At 39.8% G+C, this 14,809-nt stretch overlaps 1 protein-coding gene across 1 annotated transcript in view; it reads right to left on the bottom strand.

Moving 5' to 3' along the window:
* Window positions 1-14,809, bottom strand: part of LOC137290217 (TBC1 domain family member 2B-like) — a 37,650-nt gene that overhangs the window by 10,672 nt on the left and 12,169 nt on the right. Inside the window, exons 8-15 of the mRNA XM_067820959.1 lie at window positions 11,572-11,785; window positions 10,250-10,356; window positions 9,609-9,694; window positions 4,747-4,858; window positions 3,752-3,872; window positions 2,583-2,728; window positions 943-1,051; window positions 24-155 (exon numbers count right to left, since the gene is read on the bottom strand). Of these exons, the coding sequence (XP_067677060.1) occupies window positions 24-155; window positions 943-1,051; window positions 2,583-2,728; window positions 3,752-3,872; window positions 4,747-4,858; window positions 9,609-9,694; window positions 10,250-10,356; window positions 11,572-11,785 (1,027 nt within the window). The remainder of the gene's footprint in view (window positions 1-23; window positions 156-942; window positions 1,052-2,582; window positions 2,729-3,751; window positions 3,873-4,746; window positions 4,859-9,608; window positions 9,695-10,249; window positions 10,357-11,571; window positions 11,786-14,809) is intronic.

Raw genomic sequence — 14,809 nt, 5'->3', positions numbered from 1 at the left:
CTAGTAGCATCACCATGACTCACCTGGCAGTAGCCAATCACCATGTTCTGGGCACTAAAGGCCAGCAAAATTCTCCTTAATTTCTTGATGCCATCTGATTCAAGTGTTTCAAAGTGCCGATTGTTCGGAAGAGTTCTCAACAGGTCAAGTTCAATCTGGAAGAGTATATCATTTTATTCACTAAGCTGGCATGAATTTTGACACTTGGCTTCATACCACCTCAATGGTAATTTGTTTGAAAGAAAAAATTACTAGCATTTCCAAACAACCAAAAATGAATGCTTCTTAATGTTCAAAATATGTCCATACAGTTTTATTACATAATCAAGGCTTCAGAAAACAGCATCCCTACTCAAGGATCATTGCAAAATTGATGCATTGTCTCATCAAATACATGAGAACATTTTTATAACAAACATGTTTATAAAACATTGATGGATATAACAAACTGTGTTATTGGTCCCAGCCAAACGGGTTGCAGGGGGTAATGATTAGTGAGTGAGTGAGTGAGTGAGTGAGTGAGTGAGTGAGTGAGTGAGTTTGGTTTTACGCTGCTTCTAGCAATATTCCAGCTATATCACGGAGGGGAACACCACATTGTACCCATGTAGGGAATCAAACCCTGGTCTTTGGTGTGATGAACAGACACTTTACCCATAGGTTACTAAATCTCCCCCACCCCGCCCGAAATAGTGATACCTCTGAATTCATTATAACTATAGTGTACCGGGAGAAAACCTTGTGTTGTGAAATTTTCAGTTACCTAACACTAAACACTTATAACATCAGTTACCCTATTATATTCAATATCCACATGTATTCCTTAACTCAATTTGATTCTGAAGAGATCAGATCCGTCAAGATGTCAAGAGAGTAGTAGAATATAGGAATGTAGACATGTATCATCACAGTAGGTCCACCTAGTTGAGGTAAAATACACACCTGTTTGGCTGCAGGGTTGGACTTGGTGTCCTTGGCACGGACCACCAGACTCTTGTAGTACCCTGGACCCAGCTTCTGTCTCGACTGGTCTATGTGCATATTGATACACCTGCAGCATATATAGGGAACACCTTGTATATCCTACAGCATGCACATGACACTCTCAATATATCCTACATCTGTAGCCTATAGAGGGCGTACCCACTACATCCTACACCTGTAGTGTACAGAGGGGGGAACCACTACATCCTGCACCTGCAATATACATAGGACATACTCTACACATGCTACACCTGTAGTGTACAGAGGGCAGACCCAGTACATCCTACACCTGCAATATACATAGGACATACTCTAATCATTCCTACACCTGCAGTGTACAGATGGCAGACCCAGTACATCCTACACCTGCAATATACACAGGCCAAACTCTACACATTCCTACATCTGCAGTGTACAGATGGCAGATCCAGTACATCCTACACCTGCAATATACATAGGGCATACTCTACACAGTCCTACACCTGCAGTGTTCAGATGGTAGATCCAGTACATCCTACACCTGCAATATACATAGGGCATACTCTACACAGTCCTACACCTGCAATGTTCAGATGGTAGATCCAGTACATCCTACACCTGCAATATACATAGGGCATACTCTACACAGTCCTACACCTGCAGTGTTCAGATGGTAGATCCAGTACATCCTACACCTGCAATATACATAGGGCATACTCTACACAGTCCTACACCTGCAGTGTTCAGATGGTAGATCCAGTACATCCTACACCTGCAATATACATAGGGCATACTCTACACAGTCCTACACCTGCAGTGTTCAGATGGTAGATCCAGTACATCCTACACCTGCAATATACATAGGGCATACTCTACACAGTCCTACACCTGCAGTGTTCAGATGGTAGATCCAGTACATCCTACACCTGCAATATACATAGGGCATACTCTACACAGTCCTACACCTGCAGTGTTCAGATGGTAGATCCAGTACATCCTACACCTGCAATATACATAGGGCATACTCTACACAGTCCTACACCTGCAGTGTTCAGATGGTAGATCCAGTACATCCTACACCTGCAATATACATAGGGCATACTCTACACATTCCTACACCTGCAACATACAGTGCCCATCCACCTGGGCACATCATCTGCTAATTGTACACCTTTGGACTAATCACATCATCTGGCAGTGTAACACATTTCAAGAGATACTTGTAGGTTCAGTGACTGGCTTTCCATTTAATGCCATGAAGAGCAGGAAAACTAATTTGAGCATGCAGCGAAATCTGCCTGGATGCAAATGTAGATATGTCATCAGTTCCAAATGAAATTTGAGTTTGGATCAGTACACTCAATGACATGAATAAAGAAACACATGAAAGTGGGTGAAAATCTCGAAATAAACAAACGAACATACATACTTTCATGTTTTCCCTTATTTGTTTTCATGAGTACATTTCAATGTCAATACACTAAGATTTCTAATAAATCTAAAAACGTTCATTTGAAAAGTGTTCACACATACACATATATCATTGGGAAAGATTCAAATTTAGTGTGCTCATGCCATCACTATCCCTATATGGACAGCCAAAGACTGAATCAACTCACCCTTTCCACACCTGTTCTCTGTACTCATGTGGTATGCCTGACCTGATGAGAGTCTTAAGCTCCAGGGACCTATTTAGAGGTCGACCTGACTGATTCACCATGAAGTTCTCCCACTTGACCTGGTGCGATGAGGCTTCATCAGCCACCTGTGACATTTAAACATGAGTGAGAATAGTTTTACCTTCATAGTTTGTCATGAAATGCATGTGGACTGTTTTTTGGTAAATAACTCTTCAGCCAATGATCCAATCGATCTCAAACTTTGCAAGTGGATGTTTTTTCAGACAACCTAATCACATTGTAAATCACTGATTTGATGCATTTGTATGAAAGAATCTGCCTATGTAACTCTCAATAAAATAAGCAGCAGAACCCTGACAGCTTGCAGAGGGCACCAATGACCTGTAACAGCGACAGTGTTGGGTCAGAAAGGTCAACGTTTGTCAGCTTTTTCATGCCAAAGCATAGGCCAGACCAATTTCATTTCTTGTCTTAAGGATCCGCCAGTCATAATGTTTCAAGAATAAGTGAAATTCAAAATTAATTTTCCCCACTCATAAAATATAATCCTAATGTTTTTATTGGTCAATACTGTAAACTTCTATAGCAACTGCTTTTTGCCCCGCATACTCTGTAGAAAGTGGCAAAAATTAAAAACTTCTAGTCTTTAAAAGGAATATTACTTTGACTGCTGAATTCTCTCTCCTCCTGCCCTTAGGTTTTCTGAGCATGAAAAATGCATGAAACAAGAAATAAAATTGGATTAGCCTTAAATATATTCCATCAATAACCTGAAATAGTGAACTATACAAAGGCCTGCATCGCAAGCAAGCACAGTAACCACAAGGCCACACCACCAACACTTGCAGTTACATATAGTTGAATCTTGCTATGGTCATATGACAAAAATAACCATTAATATAGCCTAATCAAATGAAACCCAAATGCCTGTTAAATATTCATTTAGCTTCTAAATAAGATATATGAATTTTACTTGATGCAACAAAAACCCTTCATAAATGATTTAATCTTTAATCTGTCTACTTAGTAAACTATTAGAATCAACAGTTGCAGACACTGATCCAGAAATTAAGGACTAATTTGTCTATACTAAGGGTAATCATGATACTGCTTGGATTGGTAGGTTGTACTTGTTGTTGTTGTTATACCTTGATATTGTTGGCAAGTTCTGCTGACTGTCTCTGTAGCTGGTCAGCTCGGGCCAGGAGAATGTCTTCATCTTCCTCAAACAAACACTTCTGAAAACCGTAGCGGTCGTATTCCTGAGTGCTGCAAACAGTCACAAACAGAGTCAGTAGTTTCAGAGATTATCTTTACTGTGTGTACATCTCTTAAAGATATGTTGTTTTTTTAAGGAACTAAAGAAACAAAATACTGACGCTGGAAATATTTTCAGTAATGAATTTCAGCAATGATACCATATACTGATGTTTGTGACCCACCAGTTCAAAGCCATGTACTGGCGTTTGTCATCAACCTGTTTGATGCCATGTGCAGATGTTTGTCACCTGTTGGCTTGTTGCCACGTGCCATTTACAGATGTTTGTCACCCCACCTGTTTGTTGCCATGTGTGTGATGTTTGTCACCCACCTGTTTGATGCCATGTGCAGATGCTTGTCACCCACCTGTTACATGCCATGTGGAGATGTTCGTCATGAACATTTTTGATGCCATGTGCAGATGTTTGTCATGCACCTGTTTGATGCCATGAACAGGTGTTGTCACCCACCTGTTTGATGTCATGTGCAGATGTTTGCCAAACCTGTCACATATGTCATGTAGAGATGTTTTTCTCCCACCTGTTTGATGTCATATGCCATAAGTAGATGTTTGTCATGCACCTGTTTGTTGCCATGTGCAGATGTTTGTCACCTACCTGTTTGTTGTCATACGCCATAAGCAGATGTTTGTCACCTACCTGTTTGATGTCATATGCCATAAGCAGATGTTTGTCACCTACCTGTTTGATGTCATACGCCATAAGCAGATGTTTGTCACCTACCTGTTTGTTGCCATGTGCAGATGTTTGTCACCTACCTGTTTGTTGCCATGTGCAGATGTTTGTCACCTACCTGTTTGATGCCATGTGCAGGTGTTTGTCACCTACCTGTTTGATGCCATGTGCAGGTGTTTGTCACCTACCTGTTTGATGCCATGTGCAGGTGTTTGTTGTCAGCATCCCCAGATTCAGCATCCATAGCTTCTTGCAGAAGCTGGTTGACGATCTCCTGGGACCGGGTGTTTTCGCTGCCACCTTCAACCCACAAAACAAACTGCATGAACACCAAAACAGTTCGAAGGTCAGTACCAAAACTTGGCAGACTGAATCAAGTAATCCATGAGGCTGTACAATCTGAAAACTAAAATAAGAAAATAATTCAACTGCCGACTTGAAACACTAAAATTCTGACTAAAGGTATTTCAAACAAGTAATTAAAATTAATCAGCCTTACTATAAATATAGGTCACCAGGTCAGCAAAACTTCTCGTCAGTACTTGATGAAATAAATGGTCACAATACTGAAGTAAAGCATATAATATATAAAAATATCTGCAGAATGCAAAATGCTTCACATTCTTTTCTCGGAATTCAACAAATGACAATATATTCTTAAGATTTTAAAGGTCCATTAAAGTCTGCTGAATTATTCAATGGTCCTCAAACACAGACATTTTACCAAAGGAAATAATGAAAATTTGTACCCATGTTCCATTTTCAGTCATTGATAAGTCTCAGGAAGCTGTTAGTAATCATGAAAAGTTCATTTCTGTCAATGCCTGAATGTTGACTCATAGAATGTTGCCTTGCACTGCAGTCAGGAATATTAAAGCTATATGTCGGAACGTAAACAAATACACAATAGACATATCCTTAGTTTGTGATTTTAATCACTGATGTCTTTTTGGGGCTTTCGTTTGAGTATTTCCTGTCATGCTTACTTCCTGTATTAATACCCATCGGTCAAAACGAGATCACCTGCACTTGATACTTGTCAGTTACAAAGACAAGTCATGCCCCAAATTGTAGAAGATGTGAAATTTATACTGCCACACACAAAAAAAGAGAAATTCGTAGATAGAAAAAGAGAAAACTCCTAAAGCCAGTTTTGATCTTATCAGTAAACATTTTGGACATTCGGACATTCTATTAATGGCAAGTTTCGGACATTTGGTATAATACGAAGAAACATGTACATGTATACGTTCTTATGTTCTTGCCTCGGTATGTCAATAGTAAGTAACACTGCTCTAGTGGTGTACATAATGGTTTACCCCAGTAGTCCTTACATATCCCTATCTGAATGTTTTTGATGAGAAACGGAAGTGTTCAGATTAACACAGTCTGACTTTAGTTTGCAAACAAATATTGTTTATGTTGCATCAGTTATTTTGCAGCTGTTTGCAGCAAAAAATGTATACACTAACAAACAATAAACCTCGACACACATTTCTACGGTCCAGTTTTATCATCAACAGGTCCACGGTTACGCCATGCAAGTGGTCCTGGGGTCCTGGGGTTCTGGGGTTCTGGGCTCTGATCGTCAAAGCAATCTTAGAGGTATTATGATTGAATGAATTCTATGAATATGCATAGGTGTTAACAATCATCTTAGTACTAAGACTGCTTAGTGTACTAGGCCCACTTCAGATACAGGGCTGATATGCTGTAATCATAATTATTTTAGCATTTGATTAAGTTAGGACTTTAAGTGCAAAAAGATCATGTGCCAATAATCAAACCAAAAGCAATATTTATGGTCACATCAGGACAAATTATGACAGTGTTTCCATTTACCGACGTATGCCGTTTTTTAACAGATACAAAAGTCACCCATTCAACATCGCAGGCCCAAACCTAACTAACGTATGATTCATTTATTAAACCTTCACAATGTCTGAAACACTCATTACATTTCAAATGACCATATATATTATCTAAAGAATTAGAATTATAACCAAGTTTCACAATGTTATCGAAAAATCAATTCTAGGACACATGCACAAAAAAATACATGCATGAAGCATTTTGTCGCAGGTCATAACCTAGCACAATGCATCCACTGAATTCCATAATATATTCCATGAAAACTTTGAGATGGATACCATCACTCAGGTGTTTCAAATGCGCAAAGAAAACAACTGCGCTAACCGGTCTTTCGTGAATTTTCCAGTAAAACTGTACCTCATGAAAATATATATGATTACCATATTCGGACTTACAGGGAGACTTTCTGGACTTGTCCCAGTAGCTGCTGACTTTGTTGGGTTGTGTTCCCGGCGACCACGAATGATGTCGCCGAGGTCGGCGTAAGGGAGATGGGTGAAAGAGACTGATTGCATCTTGGTCAAAACACAGGAACTGCACAATGAACCTACGATGCATCTTGGCAGTTTGAATCTACACAAACTAATCTTCAAAATCGATTCGGTCTCAGGTGACAACTCCAATAAAATATAATACGGTTCAGTTACACAATGTCCTTCCTCAGTGTTGGGTTTACATTGACAATATCAATACCAATTTGTTGTACAGATATAGTACTCTCTCTCGTGTTACTTGTCAATGATGATAAGAATCATCCAGAAAGTTCAAGTTATCCAGTAAGATCCAATAAAAGTCAAATTTAAGATAATATACCATGATGACAACATGTTCAACACTGAAATCATGTTCTCATAATGAATCACAAGACTTCATTCTGCAGCTATATGTACAAACATCCTGTGACATAAATCCAATTCAGATATATGGACACAAATATAATTCAACCAGTGAACTTCAGGAAACAAGATGAAGATGTTGAACAAACAATTACAAAGGTTCACAATGTTAACACAAAATTCAAGATGGCGACACTGTTCAGACGTCAATACTGTAATAAGACATCTTCAGATGATGAACAACTGCAATCCTGGATTCACAACTAAACATTCCATTTCCAAACAAAACCAGAATATCCTTCAGAGATATTTGAGCATGCTGCCACTTTGGCAGTAATGACCAAATCAAAAGTATCACAAATCCAGCCAATTAAAAACAACACATCAAGCTAATCCTCCAGCCAGACACACAGAATGGCTTATGAAAGTTCCACCAATATTGGTGTCTCCCTTCCCCTATAACATACTAGCCCATCTGTGACCAACAGTAAAATCTATAAACATTCCAGGGAAATATGCCATGTGATACGTTTATTACACCATACTCCTCTGACATATATCAACCATTCAACCACGAAATCAATCTATTGTATTGGTAATCAATGATGCAACAAAGCTACCGATGCTTGCCAACTGTATGAAATGTACCACCTGTTACCTTCCACATATACTATAACTGTTACAAGAGTGTATATTTTTATTGGCTAGGCACTAAAATATGTCCTAGTTATTTCCTTATCAATATGGTAATTTTGTGCATTCACTGTGAATATGATGCCAAGCAGTATGTATTAAACATGAATCCCCTTATGTTATTTTTGTCAAAATGAACAGTTTACCAAAGTTGCTTTTTATCCTACATTTCCATAAATGATTATCTTGAAATATTATGAAAGGCTCTTTCAAAACTATGTAAAACATATATATAAATAATCTATTTTCTAACCAAAGCAAACACTGAAATAAATGTAGTAAACAAGGATGGCTGACATGATTCATAATCACAATCCTGTTCACATTTCTAACTATATTGTCAATACGGTAACAAAAGTCAAAACATGGTGATACATGGTGGGAACTGTACTAATAACAAAGGTTCTCCTAGAAGAAGGGCGTTAAAGTTTATAACTCACAGTGTACATGACAACTGTATTGTCATGATCAGCTCAAGAATGTTGGAAACCTCAAAGGATACAAAAATAACAAAAAACACTTGTCTTTAAAAGGGATGCATCAGATTTAAGAGTGTATCAGTAGATATTTCTAAATGCTAAGGTTTTCGTACTCCATAGTTTCAGTATTATAAATGACATCTGAAAGTTGAAAGTCACATCATTGACTTCTAGGCAGTTTTTGTCATTTATCACATGATGATGTATTATTCTTTGATTATCATCACAAACGAGGAAACTGAATTTGGTTAACGCAGAAATTTGGAATTGACACACCATGTTGATGTCAACACAGTCCCACACCTTGATATGATCACACATAATCAACAAGTCATATATCCTGACCATCCAATCAATGTGCAGGAGTTTGCACAATGCACAAGTGAGCATTCACTATGCACAAATAACTTGCATGGATGCAGATAAACAAACACCATTCCAAGAGATGAACATTACTACCCATAGCATAGCTATAGTGCACAAAGAATAGTTATGGGTGTCTGGTATTTCACTCATCAATCACGACCACTGACTCATTCCAAACTCGTCAAATAATTATAAAACAAGCTGATAACAGTACAAGAATCTGTATCAAAACGTCACACTCTCATATTGAAGGAGTTCTTAACCATAAATTTTGTCAATTTTGTACTTTCCAGCTTCTAAAATGCTACTCAAAGAACATTTGTAAGCTGTGTTCTGATTGGTCAATTCAAAAGGTTAAATGGGGTGACCTTCTACTAGGGTTTGATAGATTCAGTATGGCAGTGTAATAAGTAAGTTTAGTTTTACGCTGCACTCAGCAATATTCCAGCTATATGGTGGCTGTCTGTAAATAATTGAATCCGGACCAGACAAACCAGAGATCAACAGCATGAGCATCGATCTTGGCAAGTGGGAACCGATGACATGTGTCATCTAAGTCAGCAAACCTGACCATCCGATCCCGTTAGTCACCCCTTACCACAAGAATAGTCACCTTTTATGGCAAGCATGGGCTGCTGAAGACCTATCCTACCCAAGACCTTCAGCAGTACAAATATACGGAGCCTTAACTTACTTAGACTGGTGAGGACAAATTCTTTCCCTGAATCCCCACTTGTAACCATGGGAACATATGACAGTGCCCTGAAGAACACAATGTAAGTGGAGCACAGACTGTATACTCACCCATGACTGGCGTCTGGTTTTCCTTCAACAGAATAAGGTAGCGGCTTTTGGTTTTGTAGTAATCGGCTTCCAGTTTTGCATAGTTTCTAGAATATGAAACAGATCTTGGTCAACATATGACAAAAATGTCCGTATATCAGTGAACAAATACAGAATGAAACATAATACTTTAAATGTTTCTCAGCATAAACAGTTACTTACAACTATCTCTAAGGATCCTTCATCAAAATAAAAATTTCTACGATATCACTAACAAAACCATTTAGACAAATACCTTTGAGTTTGAATCACTTACTTGAAATTGCACAATATTAATCTATTACCCATTAAATACAGTGGTACAATCACCCTCACATGCATATAGAACACTGTAGTTCCATGAAGAAATATATTATAAAAATGGCAGACTTCAGGAAGGAAAATAACATTTCATTTCTGTGGTACACGATGAAAACTTGCATACTGTTCTTGCATTTAAAAAGGCCACCCTGGACCATGTAAACCAGAGGCAGACAGCATAGGCATCTAACTCATAAGTCAGATGGTGAAGTCAGTCATTGCTTACTACTACTGCCTTGAAATATACAAGTGGTTACAGCTGTGGGTAATTGGGACCGATTCCGTCCTAGAATGGTACTCACATAAGCAGCATCTTCTCCCGAGCCTCATCATTTTGCCGGAGTTGATTGAGCTCTAGTATTTCCTTGGTTAGGAATTTGTTCTGTAGCTCATATGCATGGCAAGAATCCTACTCAAGGAAAAGAACATTCAGAATATTATAGGACATTCAATTTTTTTCTAGGAAATGTCTGTCACTTCACTGTAGCTCACCTTGATGGGAAGCAGTTTAACAGTTAACAAGAGTCATCAGAAGATGCCATATCTCCCCGGCCCCCACATATTCGAAAGGACAAATCATCTGACAGTTACTTAATGTTTTTTTGGCTAAGTTTGAATTGTTTCCATGGAAATCATGAAAATATAAATGCCATATATCTGTAAACAGCAAAAGGCACCACTTCAAGGTCTGTCTCATATGTCTGCCAAGATCTGTTATGAAATGAAATGCTTTTCCAGTTGTGCTCCAGAAATGAAGCCCATCCTTCCATTTTGAGACTAAGTCTGAATTGTTTCTATAGACACTAGAAAAACATAAATGCCCAAACCTTGTAAATAGCAAAAGATGGCTGCTGTGGTGGCCATTTTGAAAAATCTAAATGGAACATACTGGACAAATTTGGGTGTCACTGGCGGAAACAGGTATGAGATGTTTCTGTTATAGTGTGTAGGTAGGACACAGGATGAGAGACAACATGAAAGCCCAATATTTAAGCTCACTTGGCTGTGCATCGTATGAGCTTAAAGTCTGTGATAAACACAGCGCTGATTACAGGAGCTTTTTCTCATTGCATGTTTTTTCAATTTTATAGGTTGATTTGGCATTTTTGATGATTTGTTTTGGTAAGTGTATACCGAAAGCTATCAGAATTTACAAACTTGAATTTGACATTGCATGTGATTTTTAAGGAAAAAATAGGGAATTACAACAGACATCACGTGATGTCTCAAATTAAAAAATGTGTGGACGGTGAGTTTTGTTTCATGCTGCACTCAGCAATATTGCAGCTATTTGGCAGGGGTCTGTAAAGAATTGAGTCTGGACCAAACAATCCAGTGATCAACAGCATGAACATCGATCTACACAACTGGGATACAATGACATGTGTTAACCATGTCAGACCACCCAATCCAGTTAGTCACCTCTAACGACAAACAAGCATTACTGAAGATCAATTCTAAACAGATCTTCATGGTCAAATGTGAAGAGGACCAACATATCAACAATAAAACTTTTTGAAAGCTTTACTCTTTTCTTCAGGCTTAAATAATGTAAACTTATTGGACAACTTGTGATCAAGAGTAAATAATGCTCAAAAATAATAATGAAAGAACATTCCCCTACCCTTAATGTTTCTAATTCTTTGGTATTGGGAACTATCACAGGAGCTGTGGGCAGTGTTGGACTTTGTTCAGGAGGCACAGAGTTTTGGCCTTTGATTTTTTCCAGTTCGTATATTTGATTGGTGAGTTTCATGATGATCTGGTCTTTAGCTTCTAGCATGTCTTGGTACATGATGAGCTGTTCCCGTTGTGTCTTTAGCTCTGTCTCCTGAATTCTGTAATTCAGAACATCGTCAGTGAATAAAACATTTTCAGAGATACTGATCAGATCAAAAAATTTATACAAACCTGTGGAGGTTAAGAATTCTTTGAAGAAAGTCCTCCTTGGGGTACATAAAGGTATTTTTATGTCCACTAAAAATTCCCACCACAGTTGTAACTATATCTTATTATATATTAATATATATTATTATTTACAAAACAAAAAAACAACCTTTTTTTTCTTGTGTGACCACTCTTACAGGGTCCTACAGGCCCCCCCACAGCCAAGAGCAATTCTCGACCTTGCACCTCACTTGTCATGCTGAGTATCAGACAGAATGAGTGGAGGCAGGTGGCCGTACCCCAAGGAGGACTTTCTTCAAAGAATTCATAACTTCTACAGGTTTGTTTAATACTTTAATGGAAGAAGTCCTCCTTGGGGTACATATAGGCATGAAACCAAACCCTAACCATCCTGCATTAGCAAACTAAATGGGGAAAATGGAGAGGAGAGGAAGGCACTGAGAGCCGAGGCAGAGCTGGACTAAAAACCACCACCAGCTACCACCACCAATAAAAGGGGGAAATTGACAGATACCCTACCCCATTTGAGAACAGAGATAGTCATATGGAAACTTTGATCAGCTTCAGCAGTGCTACTCTGTCCATTGTGGAGAAACGACCGACCAAACCGAGCACACCTACATGAATGTTTGTCAGGTTGATAATGATGGCTCCAAATAGCTGCTAAGCAGAACCCCTCACTGGACAGAGCAACCACATACACCTTCAAAGTGGCTACTACTTGCTCCATATGAGCTTTCAACCACTCGGTAGGGGGGATAAACCTTTATGTATGTAAGACATACAGATATCTAATACAATCCACTGGGATAAAGCTTACGTATTAGCTGGGTGCCCTGTCTTGCAGCCACTGTAAAAACAGAAAAGCTGTTTCTCCTTACAAAGAGATGCTGTCCTCTTAATATGTTTTAAGAGTTTTACCACACAATGCAGGAAGCGTAAAAGCAGAGAAATCACGGTACTGTGATACTGAACACATGATCGACTGAAGAGTGGTAGGAATCTGGTAAGCGTATGCTATCCCGATCCTTATGAAAGACAGTAAGTTCCAGATCTGATGATATAACATGTTAGTTAGCAACACATCTGCCAGATGTGACCACCAATAAAAAGGTTGTTTTCCAGCTTAAACGCTGTAACAACACGTTGGCCATATCATAAAAGGGAGGACTGAACAACCACTCTAAAACGACAGACATGTCCTTTGGGGGGGCTTGTCCGCCAGACAACCGAATGCAGGCTGTCCACGCCTGTTAAAAAACGGATGTTGCCCTAAAAAGGCATCCTCAGTGGAGATGCCGAAAGGGAGCACACAAAACTGGTAGCAATCCCCATCGAAGGAAAACCAGAGGTATTTCCGGAAGTCAAGGTGTACTGAGACATGGAGGTATGCGTCTTTGAGGTCATTCGGGCCGACTTCCCCTTCCTTGGAAACGGCTGCTGAGAAGCTGCTTTGCCTTTATCTTCCCCTTGGCCTTGTTCTTACGTGCTTGAAGTACAGCATTCCACTTCAGCCTATATCCTTCACCAGAGCTAAAGGATTGCTGGAGCCAAGGATGGAAGGCTGCTGCACAAGAGGAAGAGGGTTGCTCGAGTAAGGGTTTTGACTCCTTAAACTGGCAAACAGCCTCTGCGGCCTCCCTGACTACCATCAGAGACCCCGAAAATAAGGAAGAACCTAACTGGAAGAGTAGAGACCGCAGCGCCTGTGAGCTGCCATTGAGTATCTGGCGACTGACAGTCTTAGCCTACGGAGGCCCATTACTGCACTCATCATCTGGTTTGTGCATGAGTGCATTAAGGTGCGTGCCAGGTGTGAGTGCACCTATGTAAGCTGCCACACTAGTGTGGACAATGTCATCCTCCTTGTTCTCCTGTGCCACTAGCTGCCTCTGCAGGACTGATTATGGTAATGCTCCTCAAAGGAACCATACATCAAATGCAACACCTAGGTAAATAAAGCAGGTCTTTGAACTGCCGAGCCGATGCCTGACTATGGCCAAACAACGACCCTAGTGCAATCGAGGCATAAACACACTTGTAAACAACTGTGGGGTCAAACAGCACTTCCACTGCCATGAAACCATGACCTAGGTGCAGGGACGATCCGAGCAGGAAGGGACTGCTTCAGTACCCCGCCCTCGTCCATCGCTTCCTCCCCACGCTCCTCCAGGAAGGAGCCCTCCATAGTGAGAGACACCACCTAAGTTACACGGGAAGGACCCATCGACAAGGACAATGGATCTCGAAAAGCAGGGTTGTCCTGACTGACCGGGCCTACGTGCCGAAACCCAGCGGGATCACCTACCGAAACAGATTCCCATGACACCAAAAGGAACCGAGGTAGCCGGCAATGCCAGTGGCCATGTAAAATTATTGGACCAGACCCAAAGATGCATCCAGGGTTTAGTGGAGGTTCATCAGAACATATGCCCTGGAGATATCGAGGATGCGGGTGTCGGGCAATGTGATTTTTTAACCCGGCACTGAACAAGGAGATACACCATCTGCCACTGAGGAACTATAGATGTCAATATGGACTGCTTCTGACAATATAAAATACACAATGCCAGACGAAACAACATATGTAAAACTTCAGAAGTACTGGAAATACTGTTTGGAAACTTTGTTATGACTAAGTCACACGCAGCAATATTTCAGCTATATGACGGCAGTCAGTAACTAATGGAATCTTGACTAGATAATCCACTGATTGATTTACAAGCACTGATCTGTGCAACTGGGATATGATGTCAGGTCCTCGAGTCTCAGGCCAGATCCAGTTTCATACAACTAGGGCTGGATATTGCCCTGATTCTCGTATTGCAATATATTTAAGAGATACTGCAATAAATACTGTGACATATTGACTGGAAGGTTTCTGACCAAGTGCACAGATCCTAAATTCATAAAAGCTGCATCTGTGTGACATCAGAAATATGGCTGTACTGTGA

The sequence above is a fragment of the Haliotis asinina genome, chromosome 7, assembly GCF_037392515.1.
Source record: "Haliotis asinina isolate JCU_RB_2024 chromosome 7, JCU_Hal_asi_v2, whole genome shotgun sequence".
Taxonomy (NCBI): domain Eukaryota; kingdom Metazoa; phylum Mollusca; class Gastropoda; order Lepetellida; family Haliotidae; genus Haliotis; species Haliotis asinina.
Note: the sequence above shows the minus strand (reverse complement) of the source record. Positions and strands in the feature narration are given on the sequence as shown.